The 25,351-nt window shown below is 38.8% G+C and overlaps 1 protein-coding gene across 13 annotated transcripts in view; it reads left to right on the forward strand.

Annotated features, from left to right (window-relative positions):
- kiaa1109 (KIAA1109 ortholog) overlaps positions 1–25,351 on the forward strand; it is a 108,773-nt gene that overhangs the window by 6,254 nt on the left and 77,168 nt on the right. For 9 of the 13 annotated variants that reach the window (XM_078796276.1, XM_078796280.1, XM_078796283.1 and 6 more), the window contains exons 6-27: positions 41–215; positions 3,977–4,058; positions 4,157–4,350; positions 6,472–6,551; positions 8,307–8,457; positions 8,624–8,780; positions 9,910–9,988; positions 10,391–10,482; positions 11,271–11,388; positions 11,822–11,977; positions 13,330–13,427; positions 13,610–13,794; positions 15,365–15,471; positions 15,545–15,774; positions 15,863–16,078; positions 17,198–17,335; positions 20,066–20,248; positions 20,406–20,534; positions 20,612–20,731; positions 22,193–22,542; positions 22,623–22,873; positions 24,439–24,679. In XM_078796276.1, coding sequence (XP_078652402.1) covers positions 41–215; positions 3,977–4,058; positions 4,157–4,350; positions 6,472–6,551; positions 8,307–8,457; positions 8,624–8,780; positions 9,910–9,988; positions 10,391–10,482; positions 11,271–11,388; positions 11,822–11,977; positions 13,330–13,427; positions 13,610–13,794; positions 15,365–15,471; positions 15,545–15,774; positions 15,863–16,078; positions 17,198–17,335; positions 20,066–20,248; positions 20,406–20,534; positions 20,612–20,731; positions 22,193–22,542; positions 22,623–22,873; positions 24,439–24,679 — 3,532 coding nt within the window. The remainder of the gene's footprint in view (positions 1–40; positions 216–3,976; positions 4,059–4,156; positions 4,351–6,471; positions 6,552–8,306; positions 8,458–8,623; positions 8,781–9,909; positions 9,989–10,390; positions 10,483–11,270; positions 11,389–11,821; positions 11,978–13,329; positions 13,428–13,609; positions 13,795–15,364; positions 15,472–15,544; positions 15,775–15,862; positions 16,079–17,197; positions 17,336–20,065; positions 20,249–20,405; positions 20,535–20,611; positions 20,732–22,192; positions 22,543–22,622; positions 22,874–24,438; positions 24,680–25,351) is intronic. The other 4 variants (XM_078796278.1, XM_078796286.1, XM_078796287.1 and 1 more) reach the window with 1 other exon arrangement.

The raw sequence follows: 25,351 nt of genomic DNA on the forward strand, positions 1-25,351 counted from the left end.
AAGACCACTGAAGTTAACTTTCAATCTCTCGTATCATCAGACCCCAAGGCAGAGACCAGGCTTTACGTGACGGTCAACGGCTTCGAATTTCACGTCTACAATCGGACTGATCTCTATGCTCGCCTACAAGAGACTTTTGGCCTGGAGCCGACGCTTAGCACAACCAAGAAAGATGAAGACAGGGGGCAGGACGCTAGGAACAAGACCCTGGAGCGGTAAGACTACCCAACCAATGTTGTTTTTTTTTTTTTTTACATGCATTATTGATCATACATGTTGATGTTTAAACCTGTCTTTGATTGTTCGATATAACCCGCATCACCTAAGCCAGGGGTGCTCACGCTTTTTTTTTTAACCTGCGGCCTGCTTTTAACCTTCCTCTTGTGTTAGCTTTCTGGTATCATCTCTTATTTTAACGGGTGGGTTTTGACCCATGTATTAAATCAGATATAAAATACACTAAAAACAATAAGTTACCATCAAATTTGCTTCTCATGTCTTGGTTACCTTCTTAGGCTTCCTCATTAATACTTTTGGTGTGGGCATGTCACTATACCCCTCAATTTCCAAAAATGGTAAAATGAACCTCAAAAGTATCATATTCATAAATTGAAGGTTCTTTTGTTACTTGGCTATTACTGAGGGATATAGAACATATCTCTTAAATCAGGGGTCTCAAACTCAATTTACTTGGGGGGCCACTGGAGCTCGGGTCTGGGTGAGACTGGGCCGCATCAGGTTAAAAAAAAAACAACAAAAAAACGCATTTATTAGAAACAAAAACATTAAAAAAAACTGGTTCCAATTTTCTACCATAAAAGCTCTGATAAAACATTCCACTGTTCTCAAATATCTTAATTTTTATTTTTCTACACAGAATAAAGAAAATCAATCAATCCGTAATAAATAAATATAATAATAATAATAATAATAATAAAACGGCAAATAATAAAAATTTAAGAAACCACATATAGTTGGTGGGTAGACAAATGATTTTTTTCAGATTAAAATGAACAAAGCATTATTAGAGCCCTGTAGACATGACAAAACACGACTATAGTCACATTTATACTCTTTTTATTTACAACATATTGCGCAACTGCAGGGTCTTGAGACACATGCTAACTCGCAAACTAGAGAGCTAGCGACCTAAACGGTAGCCTTCAAGTTATTTCCTTTAAACTTAAATAGCCAAAAACTTACCACTTCCACACGGATCGGGAGGATAACTATTAACAGTTATTTAACCTTTAACATGAACATGAATCAAACGTAATAATTTTTTCTGGGTACATGATACCATACAGCATCCATATCAAACTTGCGCGGGCCGCACTAACATTAAACTTTCATATCAAGGCGGGGGGCCTCAAACTAGTGTCCTGCGGGCCACATTTGGCCCGCGGGCCACATGTTTGAGACCCCTGTCTTAAATCAATTAGTTGTATTTATTTTCTCATTTTAGTATTAATCACTAAAGAAACATGTATGGTGTTGGGGTGAATTTTGACCCATATATAGACCCATATATATTAATGTCAAGAAAAGGTATAAAAAGTTATTGTTTTTCAGCAACAGAACTTTAGTATAAAGTGAAATGAAAAAGCAGAACAGGTCCAGATCTTGGTTCACTGTACTTCTTGCCATTCTTTCCATGATCCAAATTGTAAATTATCATTATGGCGGTCTTTTCATTTTACATGGGGCAAGTTCGGGCAAGTAGTTCTCACCTTAATGATTCCCCATGGGCAAGTCATTTTTATTTTTAATGTAGAGCCCTGTTTATAGCCATATTATTATAACCGGGTTGAAACCGACCCAAACAATACAGTGGTCATAATTTCAACCAGACCATTTTTAAAATGTAGTAAAAATTATTTTTTTGATTTTATTTTGTTTAAATAGACTTTCCTGACAAAGTCAAAAAGCCTTGATGCAATAAACAAATGTTATGTGATTTTTTTTTTTTATGCATTAAAATGTAAAACGGGTCAGTGCCGACCCTAACACAAGAGGAGGGTTAAAATAAAGAATTGCAGCAAACACATTTCTATAGAGTTCATCTGTAATCAGAATCATAAAGACGACAGTTGCATACCCGTGTATCATCTGTTCACCACCTGTCCACCAGCAAATCCGGAGGGGAGCTTAATGTCTGTTGACTGACGTCATATGACATCTACTAAGGGACATTTAGGACATGAGTGACGCAGCAATCAACCCACACTACCTTCCCGATTGACGTAATAATCACCCTGAACTAATAATACCCTGAAAGGTATCCAAAGTGCGATCCGAGGTTGATTTTTTGACCTGCAGTTCATGTTTTGTTATTCTAAAAATGGTAATGGTTTTATTTCATTTGAACATGCATCAGATTACAATTGAATGCATCACATAATCAGTTCCCAGTTCCACATGTCCAAAAGGAGTAGGAAGAAGCAAAGCTTATTAAATCCTACCCCTCAATCTGGTACTTTTACAATCAGTAACTGTTACATTTGTTCACTTCCTGCTTTCCATAATACAGTTTAAGGTTTTTTTTTGTTTTTTTTAATAATGTACCTCGTACCGAAGTACTCGGTGATATGAGCATCCAATGCCATAATGTGTACCATAGTAAGTGTCAATATAGTGATATATATAGCACATCATGACTGGTTCAAGACTCTTCATCCTTGTATTTAGCAAACATCAACTGCTTGTATTGTTTCTTGAATTGGCTCATCGTTGTGCATTGTTTGAGGTCCTTACTCAATCCATTCCATCGTTTGATTCCACATACTGAAATGCTATGGCTAGCATAACGTAGTCCTAGCATAGAAGTGTTTCAAATGGAGTTCTTCCCTGAGATCATATTTCTCCTCTCTTGTAGAGAAGTATTGGATGACATTTTTAGCTAATTGGTTATTTTTAGCCTTATGCATTATTTTAGCTGTTTGAAGATGAACTATATGAGCAAGTTGAAGTATTTGTGATTTTAGAAATAAGGAGTTAATATGTTCTCTGTAGGCGGCATTATGAATTATCCTTACTGGCCTTCTTTGCAGTACATTTAGCGAGTGAAGATTGCTTTTATAGTTATTAGCCCATATTTCTACACAATAAGTAAGATATGGTAGAACCAGAGAGCAATAAAGAGTGTGGAGTGATTTCTGATTGAGAACAAATTTTTGCTTTGTTCAATATTGAAATATTTCTGTCCACCTTATGTTGTATATTTGTAATATGAGGTTTCCAGCTTATATTTTCATCTATTGTGATCCCCAGAAATGTATTTTCATTCACCTTTTCTATGTCTACAGCGTCTATTTGTATTTGCTGGTACGTGTCCTTTCTGCTGTTAGCAAACAGCATGATTTTAGTTTTATTTAGGTTCAAGGACAATCTATTATCGTCAAAGCATCTTTTTAGTGTGACCATTTCTTCTCTGACCTTTCTAATGATTTTGTCTGTACTCCCTCCAGAACAAAAAGCAGTGGTATCATCCGCAAATAATACCAGCTTTAAGTCTTTTACCAGCTTTAAGTCTTATAAAATAAAAAAATGAGCTATATTATGAGACATCACACCTTTTTGAGATGTCACTGTATTGTTCTAATAGCATATATTGACCTAAACTGGATTGGTTTTAATAGACACATGAACAAACACACACACTGCTCCGACCGTAGAGCAGTCGGTTAGCCAATAAAATAAAATAAAATAAAATAAAATAAACACTGTATGACCAGCGATGGTATCCAAAGTTATGGTTGTTTGGAGTGGAGACGGCGCCACTGAGGAAAAGACAGGAAGTAAAACTGAAAGTAGCAGAGATGAGGATGCTGGGCCTGTCATTGGGAGGGACCAGGATGGATAGGATCAGGTTTTATCAGGATGAGCAACTGTCAGTGATTCAATAACCAAAAAAACCTCAGAAATGTTTTTTTTTCTTCTGCTTTATCGAGTATATATTTTTTTGGTTCTTCTCCAGTGTGAACATTAAAACAGAGAATCCAGATCCGACATCATCTTGGCGCTCCCTCATTCCTGTCATCAAAGTGAACATCAGCACGGTGCGTTCCTCACCGATGACCACCTTTTGATGAGATGAAACCATACTTTGTCCGTGCTCTGCAACCTGTGTGTGTGTGTTTAATGTGTGCTTTCAAAGGGTCGCTTGGCATTTGGAAACCACCACCTCTCACAGACTTTGTGCTTGAACTTTGAGGACGCCTTCCTGACATACGCCACCAAGCCCCCATCCAGCCACCTGGATCAGTACATGCACATTGTAAAGGGCTCCCTGGAGAACGTGCGCGTCATGCTCGTTCCCAGTCCACGCTACGTCGGCATGCAGAATGATGAGTAAGTCCGTGTCTTACAAACACCACACTGTTTATGCACTTTGTGTGCTCATGTTTTTCTCTGCATACAACAAGGACGGAGTCTTATCTCAATATAAACAAAAATGTCCATGTCGTTATTATATAGTGACAATAGGCGCAATTCATTCATTCATTCATTTTCTACCGATTATTCTTCTGCCCTCACTGGGCGTTTCGCCACCACCTCTCGCCCCAAGACAGCTGGGATAGGCTCCAGCACCCCCGCGACCCTCATGAGGAAAAGCGGCAGAAAATGAATGAATATAATATAAACATCCCGACACCACCTCTCGCCCCAAGTCAGCTGGGATAGGCTCCAGCACTTCCGCGACCCTCGTGGGGAAAAGCGGCAGAAAATGAATGAATTATGAATGAAATATAATATAAACATCCCGACGCCGCCTCTCACCCCAAGTCAGCTGGGATAGGCTCCAGCACTTCCGCGACCCTCGTGGGGAAAAGCGGCAGAAAATGAATGAATTATGAATGAAATATAATATAAACATCCCGACGCCGCCTCTCGCCCCAAGACAGCTGGGATAGGCTCCAGCACCCCCGCGACTCTCGTGAGGAAAAGTGGCAGAAAATGAATGAATTATGAATGAACTATAATATAAACAGCCCTACACCACCTCTCGCCGTAAGTCAGCTGGGATAGGCTCCAGCACTTCCGCGACCCTCGTGGGGAAAAGCGGCAGAAAATGAATGAATTATGAATGAATATAATATAAACATCCCTACACCACCTCTCGCCCCAAGTCAGCTGGGATAGGCTCCAGCACTTCCGCGACCCTCGTGGGGAAAAGCGGCAGAAAATGAATGAATTATGAATGAAATATAATATAAACATCCCGACGCCGCCTCTCGCCCCAAGTCAGCTGGGATAGGCTCCAGCATAGCTCGCGACCCTCGTGAGGAAAAGCGGCAGAAAATGAATGAATATAATATAAACATCCCTACGCCGCCTCTCGCCCCAAGTCAGCTGGGATAGGCTCCAGCACTTCCGCGACCCTCGTGGGGAAAAGCGGCAGAAAATGAATGAATTATGAATGAAATATAATATAAACATCCCTACGCCTTCTCTCGCCCCAAGTTAGCTGGGATAGGCTCCAGCACCCCCGCGACTCTCGTGAGGAAAAGTGGCAGAAAATGAATGAATATAATATAAACATCCCTACACCACCTCTCGCCCCAAGTCAGCTGGGATAGGCTCCAGCACTTCCGCGACCCTCGTGGGGAAAAGCGGCAGAAAATGAATGAATTATGAATGAAATATAATATAAACATCCCGACGCCGCCTCTCACCCCAAGACAGCTGGGATAGGCTCCAGCACCCCCGCGACCCTCATGAGGAAAAGCGGCAGAAAATGAATGAATATAATATAAACATCCCTACACCACCTCTCGCCCCAAGTCAGCTGGGATAGGCTCCAGCATAGCTCGCGACCCTCGTGACGAAAAGCGGCAGAAAATGAAGGAAATATAATATAAACATCCCTACGCCGCCTCTCGCCCCAATTCAGCTGGGATAGGCTCCAGCACCCCCGCGGCCCTCGTGAGGAAAAGCGGCAGAAAATGAATGAATTATGAATGAAATATAATATAAACATCCCTACGCCTTCTCTCGCCCCAAGTTAGCTGGGATAGGCTCCAGCACCCCTGCGACCCTCGTGAGGAAAAGCGGCAGAAAATGAATGAATGAATGAATATAATACAAACATCCCTACGCCTTGTCTCGCCCCAAGTCAGCTGGGATAGGCTCCAGCACCCCCACGACCCTCGTGAGGAAAAGCGGCAGAAAATGAATGAATATAATATAAACATCCCTACGCCGCCTCTCGCCCCAAGTCAGCTGGGATAGGCTCCAGCATGGCCTGCGACCCTCGTGAGGACAAGTGACATTGAAAATGGATGAGATATAAATAAGAAAACATATATACTGTAAATTGTATAATAAAGTCAAAAGACTTGCATTTCTCAGAGGATCCAGTTTTTAGTATTTGATTTGGAATCTAAAGTGACGACCGAAATGTGTAAATTCTTGTGTCCATGACCTGTTATGAACACGATCATGTCTTTGTACTTTGTGCTTTCTTTGTAGACCCCCCAGACTGATGGGCGAAGGTTTTGTCGTCATGCAGTCCAATGACGTCGACATCTACTACTACCAAGATGAGCCAGGTAGAAACACTTCCATAGTATACTGAATAAAGATAAGCTGACCACTAGCTTGCCAGCTAACGAAGATTAAATACAGGGCCAGGGACACATTTGTAGGTTAAATAAAAGCCAAATAAATGAAATAAACAAAAAGTACATATAAAGTCATTATGTTTTATTATGTTTTAAAAATTAAATCAATTCTGGCGCTGCCAGGTCGGACGCTTGATTTTGGTTTCAATGCAGATCCAGTAGCTCTGAAGTTGGTAACCCATAACAAGATGGTGTTTGGAGCTGGTATGCGATCATGTCTACCAAGATTGACGTCTCAACGGAACGCTCATTGTGTTGCAGTTACGGATTCTTTTGTTTTGGTAAACATTTCCACAATGAAAGGGCCGTGCTCACCAGTCCAATTCATGGCAGCAACTGAAAAAGAATCCAAAAACAATGGCATTATAAAGAAACTAAGCTACACTTTTTAGTTTCTTTACATAACTAGGTAGAAAAAAACATACATAAGTCGCACTGGAGTATAAGTCGCACTGGAGTATAAGTCGCACTGGAGTATAAGTCGCACTGGAGTATAAGTTGCACAAGGCCAAAAATGCATAATTAGGTATAAAAAAACATACATAAGTCGCACTGGAGTATAAGTCGCACAAGGCCAAAAATGCATAATTAGGTAGAAAAAAAACATACATAAGTCGCACTGGAGTATAAGTCGCACAAGGCCAAAATTGCATAATTAGGTATGAAAAAAACATACATAAGTCGCACTGGAGTATAAGTCGCACTGGAGTATAAGTTGCACAAGGCCAAAAATGCATAATTAGGTATAAAAAAACATACATAAGTCGCACTGGAGTATAAGTCGCACAAGGCCAAAAATGCATAATTAGGTAGAAAAAAAACATACATAAATCGCACTGGAGTATAAGTCGCACAAGGCCAACAATGCATAATTAGGTAAAAAAAAAACATACATAAGTCGCACTGGAGTATAAGTCGCACAAGGCCAACAATGCATAATTAGGTAAAAAAAAAACCATACATAAGTCACACTGGAGTATAAGTCGCACAAGCCAAAAATGCATAATTAGGTAAAAAAAAACATACCTAAGTCGCACTGGAGTATAAGTCGCACAAGCCAAAAATGCATAATTGGGTATTAAAAAACATACATAAGTCGCACTGGAGTATAAGTCACACAAGGCCAAAAATGTATAATTAGGTAGAAAAAACATACATAAGTCGCACTGGAGTATAAGTTGCACAAGGCCAAAATGCATAATCAGGTAGAAAAAAAACATACATAAGTCGCACTGGAGTATAAGTCGCACAAGGCCAAAAATGCATAATTGGGTATTAAAAAACATACATAAGTCGCACTGGAGTATAAGTCACACAAGGCCAAAAATGTATAATTAGGTAGAAAAAACATACATAAGTCGCACTGGAGTATGTTGCATTTTTTTGCGGGCAATTTATTTTCCAAACTACTTGACCAAAACAGACATTACGTCATCTTGGAAGGCAAGTTCTAACATGAATAAAAGAATAGAGAACAGGCTGAATAGGTGTAAGATATGCTAACACAATGCTTATTCAGCTACACTAAAAATAAACATGAACAGAAAAGGTGTCCAGTGTTTATGGAACATAAACACTTTTTTCATTTATAAGTCGCTCTGGAGTATAAGTCGCAGGAACAGCCAACCTATGAAAAAAAGTGCGGCTTATAGTCAATCTGCGTTTTCCTATGGCTGTCTGCAGGTCTGGTGCCAGTGGAACAAGAAAGCGGGGAAGAAGCGGAAACATCCAGTGAGGAAGATAAGCTGCAAGACCTCCCACCATGTTGGGGTTTGGATATTGTGTGTGGAAAAGGAACTGACTTCAACTATGGCCCATGGGTGGATCGTCAAAGGTGCCCAAACAAGAGCATACATAGCTAAACTTCGTAACTTAACCCCAACATGTTTTTCATATTGGAGAAAATGTTTCATATTTTTGCCAAATTTAAGTAATGTTAGATTTAGGAATATAATTTTATTCATCAAAAGCCACTGAAGCACATCAAAACAATTTCACAGGGACTGTCTGTGGAAGTTCTTCCTGCCGGCAGACTACCAGGATATGAAGGTGACAGAAATGGCCCAGCCAGGAGAACCGAGGCAGATCCAGGCCTTCGAGCTGCGTATGAACATCATTGCCGACGCCACCATTGATTTGCTTTTTACCAAAAACCGGGTAGGTGAACGCTATTAATTCATCCCTTCATTATTCATCCGCCCATGGCACTGTTCTAAGCAGTAGTAGGGAAAAGTGGTGGTAGACTGTTGATTGGTTGACAGAGAATTGGCGTTAATATTTCACAGGCGGAGTACACCCTGGACTGGTGGCCAGCCAATCACAGGGCACATATAGACAAACAACCATTCACACTCACATTCATACCTATGGGCAATTTGGAGTCGCTAATTAACCTAGCATGTTTTTGGAATGTGGGAGGAAACCGGAGAAAACCCACACCTGCACGGGGAGAACATGCAAACTCCACACAGAGATGGCCGAGGGTGGAATTGAACTCGGCTCTCCTAGCTGTAAGGCTTGCAAGCTAACCACTTCACCGCCGTGCAGCCTATATTTGCATATTAATAATAATTCATGGTTCCATTTATCACAGTGAGTCTTCCAGGTCCTGATGCAGCAAAACAGTCCCAGACCATCACACTACCACCACCATATTTTACTGTTGGAATAATGTTCATTCATTTTCTACCGCTTATCCTCACAAGAGTCGTCACCAGCTGTCTTCGGGCGAGAGGCGGGGTACACCCTGGACTGGTGGCCAGCCAATCACAGGGCACATATAGACAAACAACCATTCACACTCACATTCATACCTATGGACAATTTGGAGTCGCTAATTAACTTAGCATGTTTTTGGAATGTGGGAGGAAACCGGAGTACCCGGAGAAAACCCACGCATGCACGGCGAGAACATGCAAACTCCACACAGAGATGGCCGAGGGTGGAATCGAACCCTGGTCTCCTAGCTGCAAGGTCAGTGCGCTAACCACTCGCCCACCGTGCCGCCCTGATTAAAAACTTTCTAGGTTAATTAGCGACTCCAAATTGTCCATAGGTATGAATGTGAGTGTGAATGGTTGTTTGTCTATATGTGCCTTGTGATTGGCCGGCCACCAGTCCAGGGTGTTACCCCGCCTCTCGCCCTGAAGACAGCTGGGATAGGCTCCAGCACCCCTCGCGACCCTCGTGATGATAAGCGGTAGAAAATGAATGAATGAATGAATGAATGAACTTCTCCATTAACCATTCCATTTTTCTCTTGCTTTGTTTTCGTTCCTGTTCCTAGGAAACCAACGCCATCCACGTGAATGTAGGTGCGGGTTCTTACCTGGAAGTCAACATCCCCATGACTGTTGGAGAGATTGGTACGGCTTTTGATAACCAATTATGTGTTTATACTGCCTCATTATCACTACACCATTACGGTAGACTCGATATCGTCTTGTTCTGCTTCATGAAACTTCGTCGGAGATCCGGTATCGACAGATGCTGTGGTGACACAGGCTTGTTGGGGGATGGGGAGATTATTAGCAATCATGCTGTCTCTGTTATTGAGTGAAATAGCAGTGTTTGGGATGCAGCTCGTTAAGTCAAATAAAATGAATAGTCACTTAGAAATAACATAGCATGATATGATTTTCCTACATGCTTAGTTCTATATTTGTAGATACAGTATCATTCATCCAGTTGGGCTACTTTTAATTAGATTATGCAAATATTTGGCTGACACATCTTTTTTTGCTGCCTTTTGCCCCCCCCGCCCTCAGGCTACTCGCCCACCATCAAAGGGCAGCTCCTTCATGTTGACACCACTAGCAGCATGCAGTACAGGACTCTCCTTGAGGCGGAGATGTTAGCTGTAAGTAGACCCTAATTACTCTGCAGCAAGACTTTGAAAGAAACATTTGAGAAAGACGCCGGTGATTTTTTTTTTTTTGTATGTGAAATTCTATGGAGGACCAAAACTGCCAAAATAATAAATACATAAATAAATAAATAAAAGTGGAAATAAAAACAAAAATGAAAAAAAAATTACATACAAAAAATAAATATAAATGGAAATAAAAACAAAAATAACATTTTTTTGATTTTTGAATCTTGTTTTTTATTTTTGTATTTATTTTTGCTTTTATTTATTTATTTTTTTATGTATATATATTTTTTTGTTTTTATTTCCAATTATATTTATTTTTTGTATTTAATTTTTTTTGTTTTTATTTTCACTTTTATTTATTTATTTATTTAGTTATTTATTATTTTGGCAGTTTTGGTCCTCATAGAAATGCAGAAGGAAAAACTATTCAAATGAGGGGGCGGTCCCAAGTGTGTCTTGACATGTGAGTGCGAAAATAAAAACAAAAATGAAAAAAAATTCAAAAAATTAAATTTAAAAAAATATATATAAATGGAAATAAATACAAAAATAAAAAATATATACATAAATAAATAAATAAATAAAAGCAAAAATAAATACAAAAATAAAAAACAAGATTCAAAAATTAAAAAAAAAAAATTTTTGTTTTTATTTTATTTTATTTTATTTTGTTTTTATTTTTTTGTTTTTATTTTTGTTTTATTTATTTATTATTTTGGCAGTTTTGGTCCTCCATAAAATTCTGTCCTCTTCTGACTCCCCATATATTTCAGTTCCACGTGATTGCCAGCTACCCTCAGGTGTGGAACATGCCTCAGTCGTGGCAGTGTGAGATTGAGGTGTACAAGGCCACCTATCACTTCATCTACGCCCAGAAGAACTTCTTCACTGGTGAGAGGAGCAAACAATACAACAGCATGAGAATAATTCATTTTTAGACAAAGTTGTTGTGACGTAGGCTTAAGCTCAGAAAATGAGCCTTAATCCTTAAGAACACAAACTCATTTGTTTCATAATTAGTTGCCGTTTTTGGGAGGGGCGGGGCGTATCCTGAGATAGTCACATGATAATCCTGTCATCATTTCCATACTTACAAGTTCAGGTCAAACACAACACGTTTAGGATATTCGTCACCATGGTGTCTTTGGAGGTTAATATTGTGACAAATCTTTGTGTTGCCCTGTGATTGGCTGGCCACCAGTCCAGGGTGTACAACCGCCTGTCGCCCCAAGACAGCTGGGATAGGCTCCAGCAACCCCCGCGACCCTCGTGAGGAAAAAGCGGTAGAGAATGAATGAATGAATGTTTGTGTCTGCCTTGACAGATTTGATTCAGGACTGGGCAAGTGACAGCGCCCCAGACATCTACTCCTTTGTTCCCTATTCGTGGACGTTCAAGATGCTTTTTCACCAGTTTGAAATGATCTGGGCGGCAAACCAGCACAACTGGATCGACTGTTCCACCAAACAGCAGGAGAACGGTGAGGAAAATTTGATCCATGCAAATGAAATTGAACTAAAAAAAATGTGTTTGAGGAATATATATATAGGTAAGTCTAGTCTTTAAGGAGATATTTTGACTGTAAGACTTGATCATTTTTTTGCACATGTTGCAAAATAGGCTGCACGGTGAGGGAGTGGTTGGCATGCAGGCCACACAGCTAGGAGACCAGAGTTCAATTCCACCCTCACGTTTGCATGTTCTCCCCGTGCATGCGTGGGTTTTCTCCGGGTACTCTGGTTTCCTCCCACATTCCAAAAACATGCTAGGTTAATTGATGAAAAAACTTTAAAAAAAAATGTAATTAAAGAATAAAAATAAATAATTAAATAATATAAATAAATATATAAATAAATAAATAAAATTAAATTAAATAATTATCAGTGAATGATAAAGATGGCTTTCTAAATCCTACCCCTCCATCTGTTACATTTGTTCACTTCCTGCTTTCCTAATATAATTAAAAAAAATTTTTTTGTTTTTTATGTGTTTTTTTTATTTTTATTATTTTTGTTTTGTAATGATTACAATTGAGTGCATCCCATAATCAGTTCCCAGTTCCACATGTCCAAAAGGAGTAGGAAGAAGCAAAGCTTATTAAATCCTACCCCTCCATCTGGTACTTTTACAATCACTAACTGTTACATTTGTTCACTTCCTGCTTTCCTAATATAATTTGAGGTTTTTTTTGTTTTGTTTTTTTATTAAAAAAAAATGTTTTTAATTGTTTTAATTTTTTTTATGGTTGTATTTCATTTGAACATGCATCAGATTACAATTGAATGCATCCCATAATCAGTTCACAGTTCCACAGTTCACTAACTGTTACATTTGTTCACTTCCTGCTTTCCTAATATAATTTAAGTAGACTTATTTTAAATTAATTTAATTTTTTTAAATAAATTTTTATTATTATTATTATTTTTTTGTCATGCATGTGCTGTAGCGCTCGGTGGCAGAACTCAAACCCAAGTGTGTCCATTCGGTCGTCATAATACTCACATCGACGGTCACCAAATGCGGTTCTGAACGAGAAAGGAGCCGACAATAAGTACAAACCGTCAACTCTCCACTGAACAACAAGCAAGAATCCCTTAGCAACAGTTACTAACAACAATCACATGACCCGGAAACTCAAGTTAAACAGGAACCAGTTCATCAAAACACAACAAATATAAATAAAATGAACTTGAACTCTTAGTGGGGGGGGGAAGACTGCTTTTTTTTTGTATTAACACCAATGGAACGGGGAACATGGCGGGGTGCTTTTGGCCGCGAGGCAACACTGTGGCGATGAGTCCACTCATCTTGAGTCATTTTGATTTTCCGCAGTGTACCTGGCAGCATGTGGCGAGACGCTCAATATAGACTTCACTTTGCCTTTCAATGAGTTTGTTCCGACGACCTGCCATACCCGCTTCAGCTTGAAGGTTAGTCTTATTTCATGTTAAAATTATATATATTTTTTATGTGTGTGTGCGCAAATGAGTGCTATGATTTCCTGCGGCAGTATTAATGCACCCCGTAGATTATGCATAAGTTATTTTTAGATTGAGATGCATTTTTATGTCCTGGAGATAGAAATCGACTGTGTGTTTTTTGACCTTTTCAGGCGGAGGATACAGACATGCGACTGTCTCTGCCCGAGTGCCACCCCAGCCGCTACCCTCTCCTCACCCTTGCCAAAGATTACCAGAATGTCAAGCTACCCCCAGACATGTTCATGCCAGGGGAGAATCAAAGTGCCCATCCTCCGAAAACAACCAAGTCTCGATGGAGGAATATCACCCACGCAGAGTAAGTTGGAGGAATGAAGTAGCGAGAGAGAGAGAGGGCGCTTGCAGAGAACACACTTGATGAGTCACCCGATAAGGAATTGCAAAGGAGAAAAAAACAAAATGTCAGGATAACAGGAATTTCCTTTAAAGCAGGGGTCTTAAACTCAATTTACTTGGGGGTCACTGGAAAAAAAACAACCAAAAAACGCATTAATTAAAAACAAAAAAATTTAAAAAACTTCGCTTTGGTTCCGATTTTCTACAAGAAAAGCTCTGATAAAACATTCCACTGTTCTCAAATATCTTACTTTTTTATTTTTCTACACAAAATAAGATGAAAAATAAATAAACAAATCAAGAATAAAGAAAATTATGGATAGACAAATGATTTTTTCCAGATTAAAATGAACAAAGCATTATTAGAGCCCTGTAGACATGACAAAACACGACTATAGTCACATTTATACTCTTTTTATTTACAACATATTGCGCAACTACAGGGTCTTGAGACACATGCTAACTCGCAAACTAGAGCGCTAGCGACCTAAACGGTAGCCTTCAAGTTATTTCCTTTAAACTTAAATAGCCAAAAACTTACCACTTCCACACGGATAGGGAGGATAACTAATAACAGTTATTTAACCTTTAACATGAACATTAATCAAACGTAATAATTTTTTCTGGGTACATGATACCATACAGCATCCATATCAAACTAACATTAAACTTTCATATCAAGGCGGGGGCCTCAAACTAGTGTCCTGCGGGCCACATTTTGGAATGTTTTTAATTTAATAAAAAAATTAAAAAATTTTTTTTATTAGTGATAATAAAAAATAATAATTATTTTTTAATGAAATTATTTTTAATGCATTACATGCATTTAATTTTTTATAATTAATCATTTGATCAATAATCATTTAATATTTTTTTATGTAATTAAAATTAATTTTAATTTTAAAAAAATGTAATAAAAAAAATAATTTAAAAAAATGCATCACATAATCAGTTCCCAGTTCCACATGTCCAAAAGGAGTAGGAAGAAGCAAAGCTTATTAAATCCTACCCCTCCATCTGGTACTTTTACAATCAGTAACTGTTACATTTGTTCACTTCCTGCTTTCCTAATATAGTTTAATTTTTTTTATTTAATTTTTTTATTTAATTTAAATTTTACATTTTTTAAATAAAAAAATAATGTTTTAAATTAAACATTTAAAAATGTATTTGTTTTTTAATTTACATTTTTTTTTAATGTTTTAATTTCATTTGAACATGCATCAGATTACAATTGAGTGCATCCCATAATCAGTTCCCAGTTCCACATGTCCAAAAGGAGTAGGAAGAAGCAAAGCTTATTAAATCCTACCCCTCCATCTGGTGCTTTTACAATCACTAACTGTTACATTTGTTCACTTCCTGCTTTCCTAATATAGTTTACATACACTAATGAATGTATTTTTGTTTGATTGAGAGTACTTTGTAGGTAGTGGAACCTTTTGTTGGCAAACAATGATGTTTTTGTTGAGTGTATTTCTAATGTTCAATGCTAAACTATAACTATACTAAATGTTTTTGCCCTACTTTAGAGCCGGCTGGGTGGACTGCTGGAGCGTACCAAACTTCCTGCTCATCATTGACTACACCTGGCATCCCATTTATCCCCAAAAAGCAGATGAGCAACTTAAGCAGTCATGTAAGCGTTCCATCGCCGTACCACAACCTTTTAAAGCCAATTAGACGTCTGAATGTATCTTGGCTAATTTCAGTCTCTGAGATGGAAGAATCCATGTTGTCGGCTTTGCGGCCTCCGGAACACACTTCAGCACATCACAGCCACCCTCACTACACGTCTGCCTCTGCTTCAGCCGGCTACAGCCGGATACCCACTGACCCCTCGGAGCTTCCCCCTGACAGACTTCATGTGGAGATGGAAATGTCCCCGGATTCTCAAATTATCCTTTATGGGCCTTTACTCCGAGCTTTAATTGCCATCAAAGTAGGAATTTTGTTCAATTGCTTTGGAAAAGATAAGCCACAATCGATAACGTGCCCTTCTAATCTACTTTCCGTGACTTGTTTCTTAGGAAAACTATTTTGGTGAAGATGACATGTACACAGACTTTGAAGCGACGGTGTCCACTCCCGTTTTGTCCACTTCCTCATCCGGCCTCGGGTGGTCCCCTCTGGGAATGGAAGACAGTGGGCACAAGGAGACGTCCGACATTCACCCTTTGGACCTGCGGCCTTGGGACATAACTGTGCTCATCAATCTCTACAAAGTCCATGGTCGACTACCTATGGTAAAACTTGGGATTTATTCATCTCGTGATTTATGATTGTTTTATTTCTTCTTTTAAAAGTTATAGTTGCTTTAAAGTTAGTGGGGAAACACAAAAGTCTTTATCCTGCCTCTTGTTTTACAGAGCCTCTTGAATTTCATTTCTTTTTACATCCATCTTGTTTGTTTCTCTGCATGCCTTAATTAAAAAAAATGTAATAAAAAAAAAATAAAATAAATTATATCATGTTAGAAAGGCAGGAAGTGAACAAATGTAACAGTTACTGATTGTAAAAGTACCAGATGGAGGGGTAGGATTTAATAAGCTTTGCTTCTTCCTACTCCTTTTGGACATGTGGAACTGTGAACTGATTATGGGATGCATTCAATTGTAATCTGATGCATGTTCAAATGAAATAAAACTATTAAAAAAATTTTTAAACAATATTTTAAATAAAAAAAAACAAAAAAACTGATGCATGTTCAAATGAAATAAAACCATTAAAAACATTTTTTTAAAAATTAAAAAAAAAATTAATTAAAAAATAATTTAAAAAAACTTAAATTATATTAGAAAAGCAGGAAGTGAACAAATGTAACAGTTACTGATTGTAAAAGTACCAGATAAACTTTGCTTCTTCCTACTCCTTTTGGACATGTGGAACTGGGAACTGATTATGGGATGCATTCAATTGTAATCTGATGCATGTTCAAATGAAATAAAACCATAAAAAAAATTTAAAGCAATTTTTTAAATAAAAAAAACAAAAAAACTGATGCATGTTCAAAAGAAATAAAACCATAAAAAAATTTAAAGCAATTTTTTAAATAAAAAAAACAAAAAAACTGATGCATGTTCAAAAGAAATAAAACCATTAAAAACATTTTTTAAAAAATTAAAAAAAAACTTTAATAAAAAAAATAATTAAAAAAAACTTAAATTATATTAGAAAAGCAGGAAGTGAACAAATGTAACAGTTACTGATTGTAAAAGTACCAGATAAACTTTGCTTCTTCCTACTCCTTTTGGACATGTGGAACTGTGAACTGATTATGTGATGCATTCAATTGAAATCTGATGCATGTTCAAATGAAATTAAACCATTACCATTACTTATTCATTTTTTTTGTGTACCTCCAGCACTGCAGCAGTGAGGGTCCAGAAGGTCCATCTGGATTCCTGGAGCGGTTATGTTTTGAAATGAAAAAAGGTTACAAGGAAACGATGCTTCAGCTACTACTGTCACCTATTCACATTTTCATCAGTGACAACTATCAGGTAAGGATACAATACTCCTTGTGGCTTTTCGTGGACGTTGTCCAATCACCCAGTTTGTGAGGCTCGGCTCATTGGGAATGCACAAATTCAACCATTTTTACTGAAGTAAATGTTAAAAAAAACGATGAAAATCAAAACCTGCCATGAATCAATTGGTTCCTTGGTTCTTTGTTTCGCTTTGGATGTCACTACAGAAGTTCTAGTGACATGTCTGTCAGTGATAGACCACGCCCCTCCTATAGCACAGCGGACCTTTCATTCATTCATTTTCTACCGCTTTTTCCTCACGAGGGTCGCGGGGGGTGCTGGAGCCTATCCCAGCTGTCTTTGGGCGAGAGGCGGGGTACACCCTGGACTGGTGGTCAGCCAATCACAGGGCACATATAGACAAAACAACCATTCACACTCATATTCATACCTATGGACAATTTGGAGTCGCTAATTAACCTAGCATGTTTTTGGAATGTGGGAGGAAACCGGAGTACCCGGAGAAAACCCACGCATGCACGGGGAGATCACTCGTCCACCGTGCAGCCCATATTTGTGAACAGTTTAACAATAATTCATGGTTCCATTTATCACAGTGAGTCTTCCAGGTCCTGATGCAGCAAAACAGTCCTAGACCATCACACTACCACCACCATATTTTACTGTTGGAATAATGTTCATTCATTTTCTACCGCTTATCCTCACCGGCAGGGTCGTCACCGGCTGTTTTGGAATGAGAGGCGGGGTACACCCTGGACTGGTGGCCAGCCAATCACAGGGCACATATAGACAAACAACCATTCACACTCACATTCATACCTATGGACAATTTGGAGTGGCTAATTAACCTAGCATGTTTTTGGAATGTGGGAGGAAACCGGAGTACCCGGACGGGGAGAACATGCACACTCCACACAGAGATGGCCGAGGGTGGAATTGAACCCTGGTCTCCTAGCTGTGAGGTCTGCGCGCTAACCACTTGTCCACCGTGCCGCCCACAGCTCCAAATCTGCAAGACTCCTCACTCTAGGAGTTAGTTCTTCCTGTAACTTCGCTACGTGTTTCACGACGAGACATATGGCAGTTTCCTGGATTGCAGCAGAGAAGCTAAGCACCTCACGGTCCAATTTGTGAAACTCACACATATTGGAAAAACACCTCGGTATCTAACACTACGTGTGTCACGGAAGGCTCACACACTTCAGGACTATAAAACTTCACACACATGCAAAGGGCAATGCCGTCTTCAAGGAGACTAATTTCATCCCCACAGCCTCAAGTAACTCGAATGAATAGAATAATGAAATGGCATCCAGTACCATGGACAGATCCCGGGGGAATCGGGGGCCTGGAAACTGGAAGTTTAGGATATGACTCCTTTAGAAAAGGTGCCGCCCAAATGGTTAACTCCTTTATCCCCACATGACAAGCAGAGATGGCCACCAAATAGATCTTAATAGACGACAAAGCTGTTCTTCTTCTTTCTACTAAATCCTGTAGAAAACACAGCAGGTCCATCACAGAGCGTTTAAAAGAGATGAACTACACCATTCCTCAAAAACACACCACTTGCTGTAATAAAGGGAGCGTCCATGAAGTACCATCTCTCATGGGCCAGGCCCAAGATCTACCTGATCTGGGAGTGGGTAGTAAATCTTCTGTGGTCTGTGGTTGGCTGTCTTATAGGAGGGGGCGTGGTGTCCACCCAAGGCAATATCCCAGTGTGAATAAGAACATTGTAATGGTTTAATTTCATGTAAATGTTTTAATTTTTTTTATGTTTTTTTATTCAAAAATTTGTTTTTAATTTTTAAATATTTAATTTTTTTCATGTTTTTATTTCAAGTTTTATTTTATTTTTTTATTTAAAAAATGTTTTTAATTGTTTTTAATTTTTTTCTTTTTTTTTATGGTTTTATTTCATTTGAACATGCATCAGATTACAATTGAATGCATCCCATAATCAGTTCCTATTTCCACATGTCCAAAGGGAGTAGGAAGAAGCAAAGCTTATTAAATCCTATGTGGTGCTTTTACAATCAGTAACTGTTAAATTAGATTAAAAAGGCAGGAAATGAACAAATGTAAGTTTATTTTATTTTATTTTTTAATTTAATAAAAAAATTGTTTTTAATTTTTTTTAAATGTTTTTATTTCATTTGAACATGCATCAGATTACAATTGAGTGCATCCCATAATCAGTTCCCAGTTCCACATGTCCAAAAGGAGTAGGAAGAAGCAAAGCTTATCTGGTACTTTTACAATCAGTAAATAACATTTGTTCACTTCCTGCTTTTCTAATGTAATTTAACAGTTAGTGATTGTCCAAAAGGAGTAGGAAGAAGCAAAGCTTATTAAATCCTACCCTTCCATCTGGTACTTTTACAATCAGTAACTGTTACATTTGTTCACTTCCTGCTTTCCAAATATAATTTAAGTTTTTTTATTTTATTTTTTTAATAAAAAAAATATTTTTTATTTTTTTTTTTTTTTAATGTTTAATCATATTTTTAGCCTTATGCATTATTTTAGCTGTTTGAAGGTGAACTATATCAGCAAGTTGAAGTATTAGTGATTTTAGAAATAAGGAGTTAGTATGTTCTCTGTAGTCGGCATTATGAATTATCCTTACTGACCTTTTTTGCAGTACATTTAGCCAGTGAAGATTGCTTTTATAGTTACATTAGCCATCTGAGTCATTCATGCAAACTGCTCTATGTGAGTTTTATTTTTTATTTTGAGTCACAGCGTCCAACAGCCGACGCGGTGTTGAGGGATGGACACCTAAGCCTGTCAGGCCTGCAGATGAGAGCACACGCCATGTTCTCCGCCCAGGGGCTGCCACTAGGAAGCGACACGCTGGAGTACGCCTGGCTTATTGACATGCAGGCAGGGGGTCTCACTGGCAGGGTGACTGTTCCACAGGTGCGTACGTGTGCTTAGATGCTGTCCAACCAATTGAATACTGTATCAATTACCAATATTTTATCCATATTATGTATAGTTTAAATATTAAAATGCAGTAGCTTTTTACACGTCCATGTATTGTAATATTAAAAGTTTTTGTGTGTTGGCTGATTAGGTGGCCTGCTTGTTAGAATGGGGGGAGACGTTCCTTTTCCACGTGGTGTCCCGCGAGTTTCAGCTGGAGCAACCAAAGCCCTCGGTCATCTGCCAGCATGGCACTGACCGTCGCATCTGTGATGCTAAGGTAAAAAACAATCCAGGAATCAAACCTGGCCTCTGCAGCAAACGTTGTTTACACCATTGTGTATATTGTTGTTTCAGTTGACATGCTTACCCGGTCACTGTCGAACGTCAGAGGAGCTCAAGTACACCATGACGCGACTGGCCATGGATGGAGTGGACCTTTTTATTGTTGAACATGGCTGTGCTGCCAACATCAGAGTAATGGCCCCCTTGTTTTTTTGCATTTTACTATTAATAATTTACTATTAATAATTATAATTTTATTATAATAATTATTATATAATAATATTAATAATTATTATCATATGTATAATATTAGTATTTAATTATTGTTATTATAAACATATTATAAGATATTATAAAATTATAATTATTATTATCATAATAATTATTATTATAATATTATTACAATTATTGTTGTATTATTTATATGTATATATTTTATTAAATATATTTTATATTTATATTATTAATTATAATTATGATAAAATTACTAATAATAACACAATTACTAATAATTTTACTATTAATAATCTATTAAGCTCCGAACCTGGGGAGACAGAGCCGTCTCCATCACTGCCCCCACCCTCTGGAACTCTTTGCCCCATTCACTCCGTGCTTGCCCCTTACTATTAATAATTAACTATTAATAATTATAGTATAATAATTATTATATATTAATATATAATTATAATTATTACAACATAATATTGTTATTATTATTATATAATCACAGTAATAATTATTCTAATATTATTATAGTTATTTTTTATATTATTTATATGTATATATTTTATTAAATATATGTTATATTTATATTATTAATTATAATTATATAATCATAATAAAATTATAATTAATAATTGCCCCATTCACTCCGTGCTTACCCCTTACTATTAATAATTATAATATAATAATTATTATATATTAATTATTACAACATAATAATGATTATTATTATAATAATACAATAATAATAGTTATTATTATTATATAATCACAGTAATAATTATTATAATTATTATAATATTATTATAGTTATTTTTTATTTATATGTATATATTTTATTAAATATATTTTATATTTATATTATTAATTATAATTATATAATCATAATAAAATTATAATTCGGATAAAATTACTAATAATAACACAATTACAATTAATTTTACTATTAATAATCTATTAAGCTCCGAACCTGGGGAGACAGACCCGTCTCCATCGCTGCCCCCACCCTCTGGAACTCTTTGCCCCATTCACTCCGTGCTTGCCCCGACCTTCCCACTTTCAAAAAACAACTCAAAACCCTAAAAAAAACTCAAACTCAAAAATATTATTATTATTATTAATTATATATTATTATTAATTATAATATATATATATATTTATTTATTTTATTTTTTTTGAGTATATACTACTGTCTAGTTACACCACATTAAAACGTTTCTGTTCAGTGTGAAGTAAACGTCAAACTAAAATCATGGCAGTATAAACCCGAATTCTACCAAAGCAACCGCCATGCATAATGATTTATTATTTTTAATTATTAGCCACGGGAAGAAAGATTTGCAGCATTATTATTATAGTCAAGACCCAATCAAATCATAGAGTTGGATCCTTTTTGTCCTATGAGGCTTTTGTTTCTGCTCTTTCCTCCAGATGGGCGTTGTTCGTGTCGCCAACTGTAACCTACACAACCAAGCGGTGGGAGAGGGCATCAGCGCTGTGGTGCAGGACGTAAACATCCGACAGTACATCGAACAGCAGCAGCAGCAGCACAGTGAGGCAAACAGGCCGCCGCCATCTGGTCCGGGTCCAGGTCCAGGTCCAGGTCCAGGTCAGCCTCCTAGTCTTTGCCAACCCCCAGTGCTGCGACGCTCTGTCTGGCTGGAGGCAGGCTCGGTCAACTTGAACCTCATCACAGCGGACATCGCCTTGGCTGCTGACCACTCGGCTAAATGTGAAGTCCAGCGGAATTTTCTGGAACTCCATGACGCACAGACCAAAAGGTAGAAAACCACAATCCTGCCAAGTGAAGCCTAGCTTCTTTAATCCATGTTTACTTCCTTAATTACCTCCTTCTCGAAAGACTTTGGTTCCTGTGGCCAGAAGAGGCTGGCATTCGAAACAAGCGTGGCAGGAATCGATGTGGATGCCTTGGAGGATGTCGGTTTTTTGGCGGAACCAACATGGGCCTGGACTTCTTCAAACTTGAAGAGATGACTCCATCCTCCTCTTCGGCATTCTCTTCCTCCAGCACTGAGTCCGACATGTGTTATGGTCAGTCTTTGCTTCACCCTGGGGAGTGGATTATGACCAAGGAAACGCCCAAAGTGGATGGTAGGAATTCAATGAGTGTACTACAGTATGCAGACCTGCCAACGTGTACACATTTTTTTTTTTTTTTGCTGCTTTTTAACACTTTTAGTTTTGTTTATGCCACATCGGTTTACTCCTCCCTCTACAAACCCTCTTGCTTTGTGTGTGTGACTTGCACTGCCAACATTTTGGATCAACATTTGGAATAAACGACTGTTTTAACACATAGATTACTTCCAGCTACAATAACACACACCCCTTCTCTCTTTTAATTACCATTAAGAGTTGTGGGGCTGTGGTTAGCGCACAGACCTCACAGCTAGGAGACCCAGGTTCAATTCCACCCTCAGCAATCTCTGTGTGGAGTTTGCATGTACTCCGGTTTCCTCCCACATTCCAAAAACATGCTAGGTTAATTTGCGACTCCAAATTGTCCATAGGTATGAATGTGAGTGTGAATGGTTGTTTGTCTATATGTGCCCTGTGATTGGCTGGCCACCAGTCCAGGGTGGACCTCGCCTCTTGCCCCAAGACAGCTGGGATAGGCTCCAGCACCCCCCGGCGACCCTCGTGAGGATAAGTGTTAGAAAACGAAGGAATGAATGAGTTCTGTGTGCTGCACGGTGGTTAAGTGGTTAGCGTGCAGGCCACACAGTGAGGAGACCTGGGTTCAATTCCAACCTCGGCCATCTCTGTGTGGAGTTTGCATGTTCGGGGACTCCGGTTTCCTCCCACATTCCAAAAACATGCTAGGCTAATTAGCGACTCCAAATTGTCCATAGGTATGAATGTGAGTGTGAATGGTTGTTTGTCTATATGTGCCCTGTGATTGGCTGGCCACCAGTCCAGGGTGGACCTCGCCTCTTGCCCCAAGACAGCTGGGATAGGCTCCAGCACCCCTGCAACCCTCGTGAGGATAAGCGTTAGAAAATGAATGAATAAAATACGACCAAGCGGCTGCATGGTGGATGAGTGGTTAGCACAGCTAGGAGACCCGAGTTCAATTCCACCCTCGGCCATCTCTGTGTGGAGTTTGTATGTTCTCCCCGTGCATGCGTGGGTTTTCTCCGGGTACTCCGGTTTCCTCCCACATTCCAAAAACATGCTAGGTTAGGACATGCTAGGTATGAATGTGAGTGTGAATGGTTGTTTGTCTATATGTGCCCTGTGATTGGCTGGCCACCAGTCCAGGCCTCTTGCCCGACAGCTGGGATAGGCTCCAGCATCCCCACGACCCTCGTGAGGAAAAAGAAAATGAATGAATGAGTTGTGGTTGCTGACAGAGTTGACATCATATCACATGCTCAATCCTGATGAAACAGACAGTGGTGCCCAAAGTGTGGCCCGGGAGCCATATGTTACCCATGGCTTGTTTTTTTTTTTATTTTTTATTATTTTTTTTTTTTATTGGCCTGAATCACATCATAGGTTAACATCATGGAGGGGACAGAAGCATAGGTTAGTTGTAGTACTCGTAAAATGTGTTCAAGGTTGGCAGGTCTTGAGTATGTGACATTTTTTTTTTTGTTGCCGGATCGTGTAGCTTAGGCTTCATTCATCTTGTGTGTTTTTTATTTGTTTTTCAGGGAGGGTTGTTGGACTGAAAACCGATACCCACTCACCATGCTTGCCTCCTGAGGTACCTGAGAGGCGTGGTCAACAGCACCTGAGTCTCCAGGTACCCCAACGCTGTCATAGCTCCGCCTCCTCCTCTGAAGAAAATAGTTCCTCTAGTGCGGCTTTGCCCTTACTGGCTGGAGAAAGGGACACCCCGTCGCCAAGTGTTGAGCAACGCATGTTTCCCGTCAATGGCAAAAGTCCTGTTGAGTGAGTAATATAGAGAATTTATATTAATATTATATTAATGAATTTATTAAGCCTGGAGTATGGTCCCGCTAGGAGGTGCTAACATACACTATACTTGCTCCTCTCTTCCAAAAAATAATATTTTGCTTTGCGTTGAAGCAGACCATAAAGGCAGTGACTTGGTCCCAGTGCCGCATGTTGGCCAAGTGTTTAAGGAGATCGGGAAGACCTCCGCTCGGGCATCTCTGTATGGAGGTCACATGTTCTCCATGTGCTTACGTGGGTTCTCTCCGAGTACTCCCGTTTCCTCCCACATTCCAAAAACATGCTAGGTTAATTAGCCACTCCAAATTGTCCATAGGTATGAATGTGAGTGTGAATGGTTGTTTGTCTATATGTGCCCTGTGATTGGCTGGCCACCAGTCCAGGGTGTAGCCCGATGATTTTCTTGCCCGAAGACAGCTGGGATAGGCTCCAGCACCCCCCGCGACCCTTGTGAGGATAAGCGGTAGAAAATGAATGAATTAATATATTTCATAGAATATTTTGTTCTGCTGCACGGCGGTCGAGTGGTTAGCACGCTTGCCTCACAGCTAGGAGACCAGGGTTCAAATCCACCCTCGGCCATCTCTGTGTGGAGTTTGTATGTTCTCCGGGTTTCTCCCACATTCCAAAAACATGCTAGGTTAATTA

The sequence above is a fragment of the Doryrhamphus excisus genome, linkage group LG14 (assembly GCF_037039965.1).
Source record: "Doryrhamphus excisus strain RoL-2023G ecotype Guam linkage group LG14, RoL_Dexc_Guam_v1.1, whole genome shotgun sequence".
NCBI lineage: Eukaryota > Metazoa > Chordata > Actinopteri > Syngnathiformes > Syngnathidae > Doryrhamphus > Doryrhamphus excisus.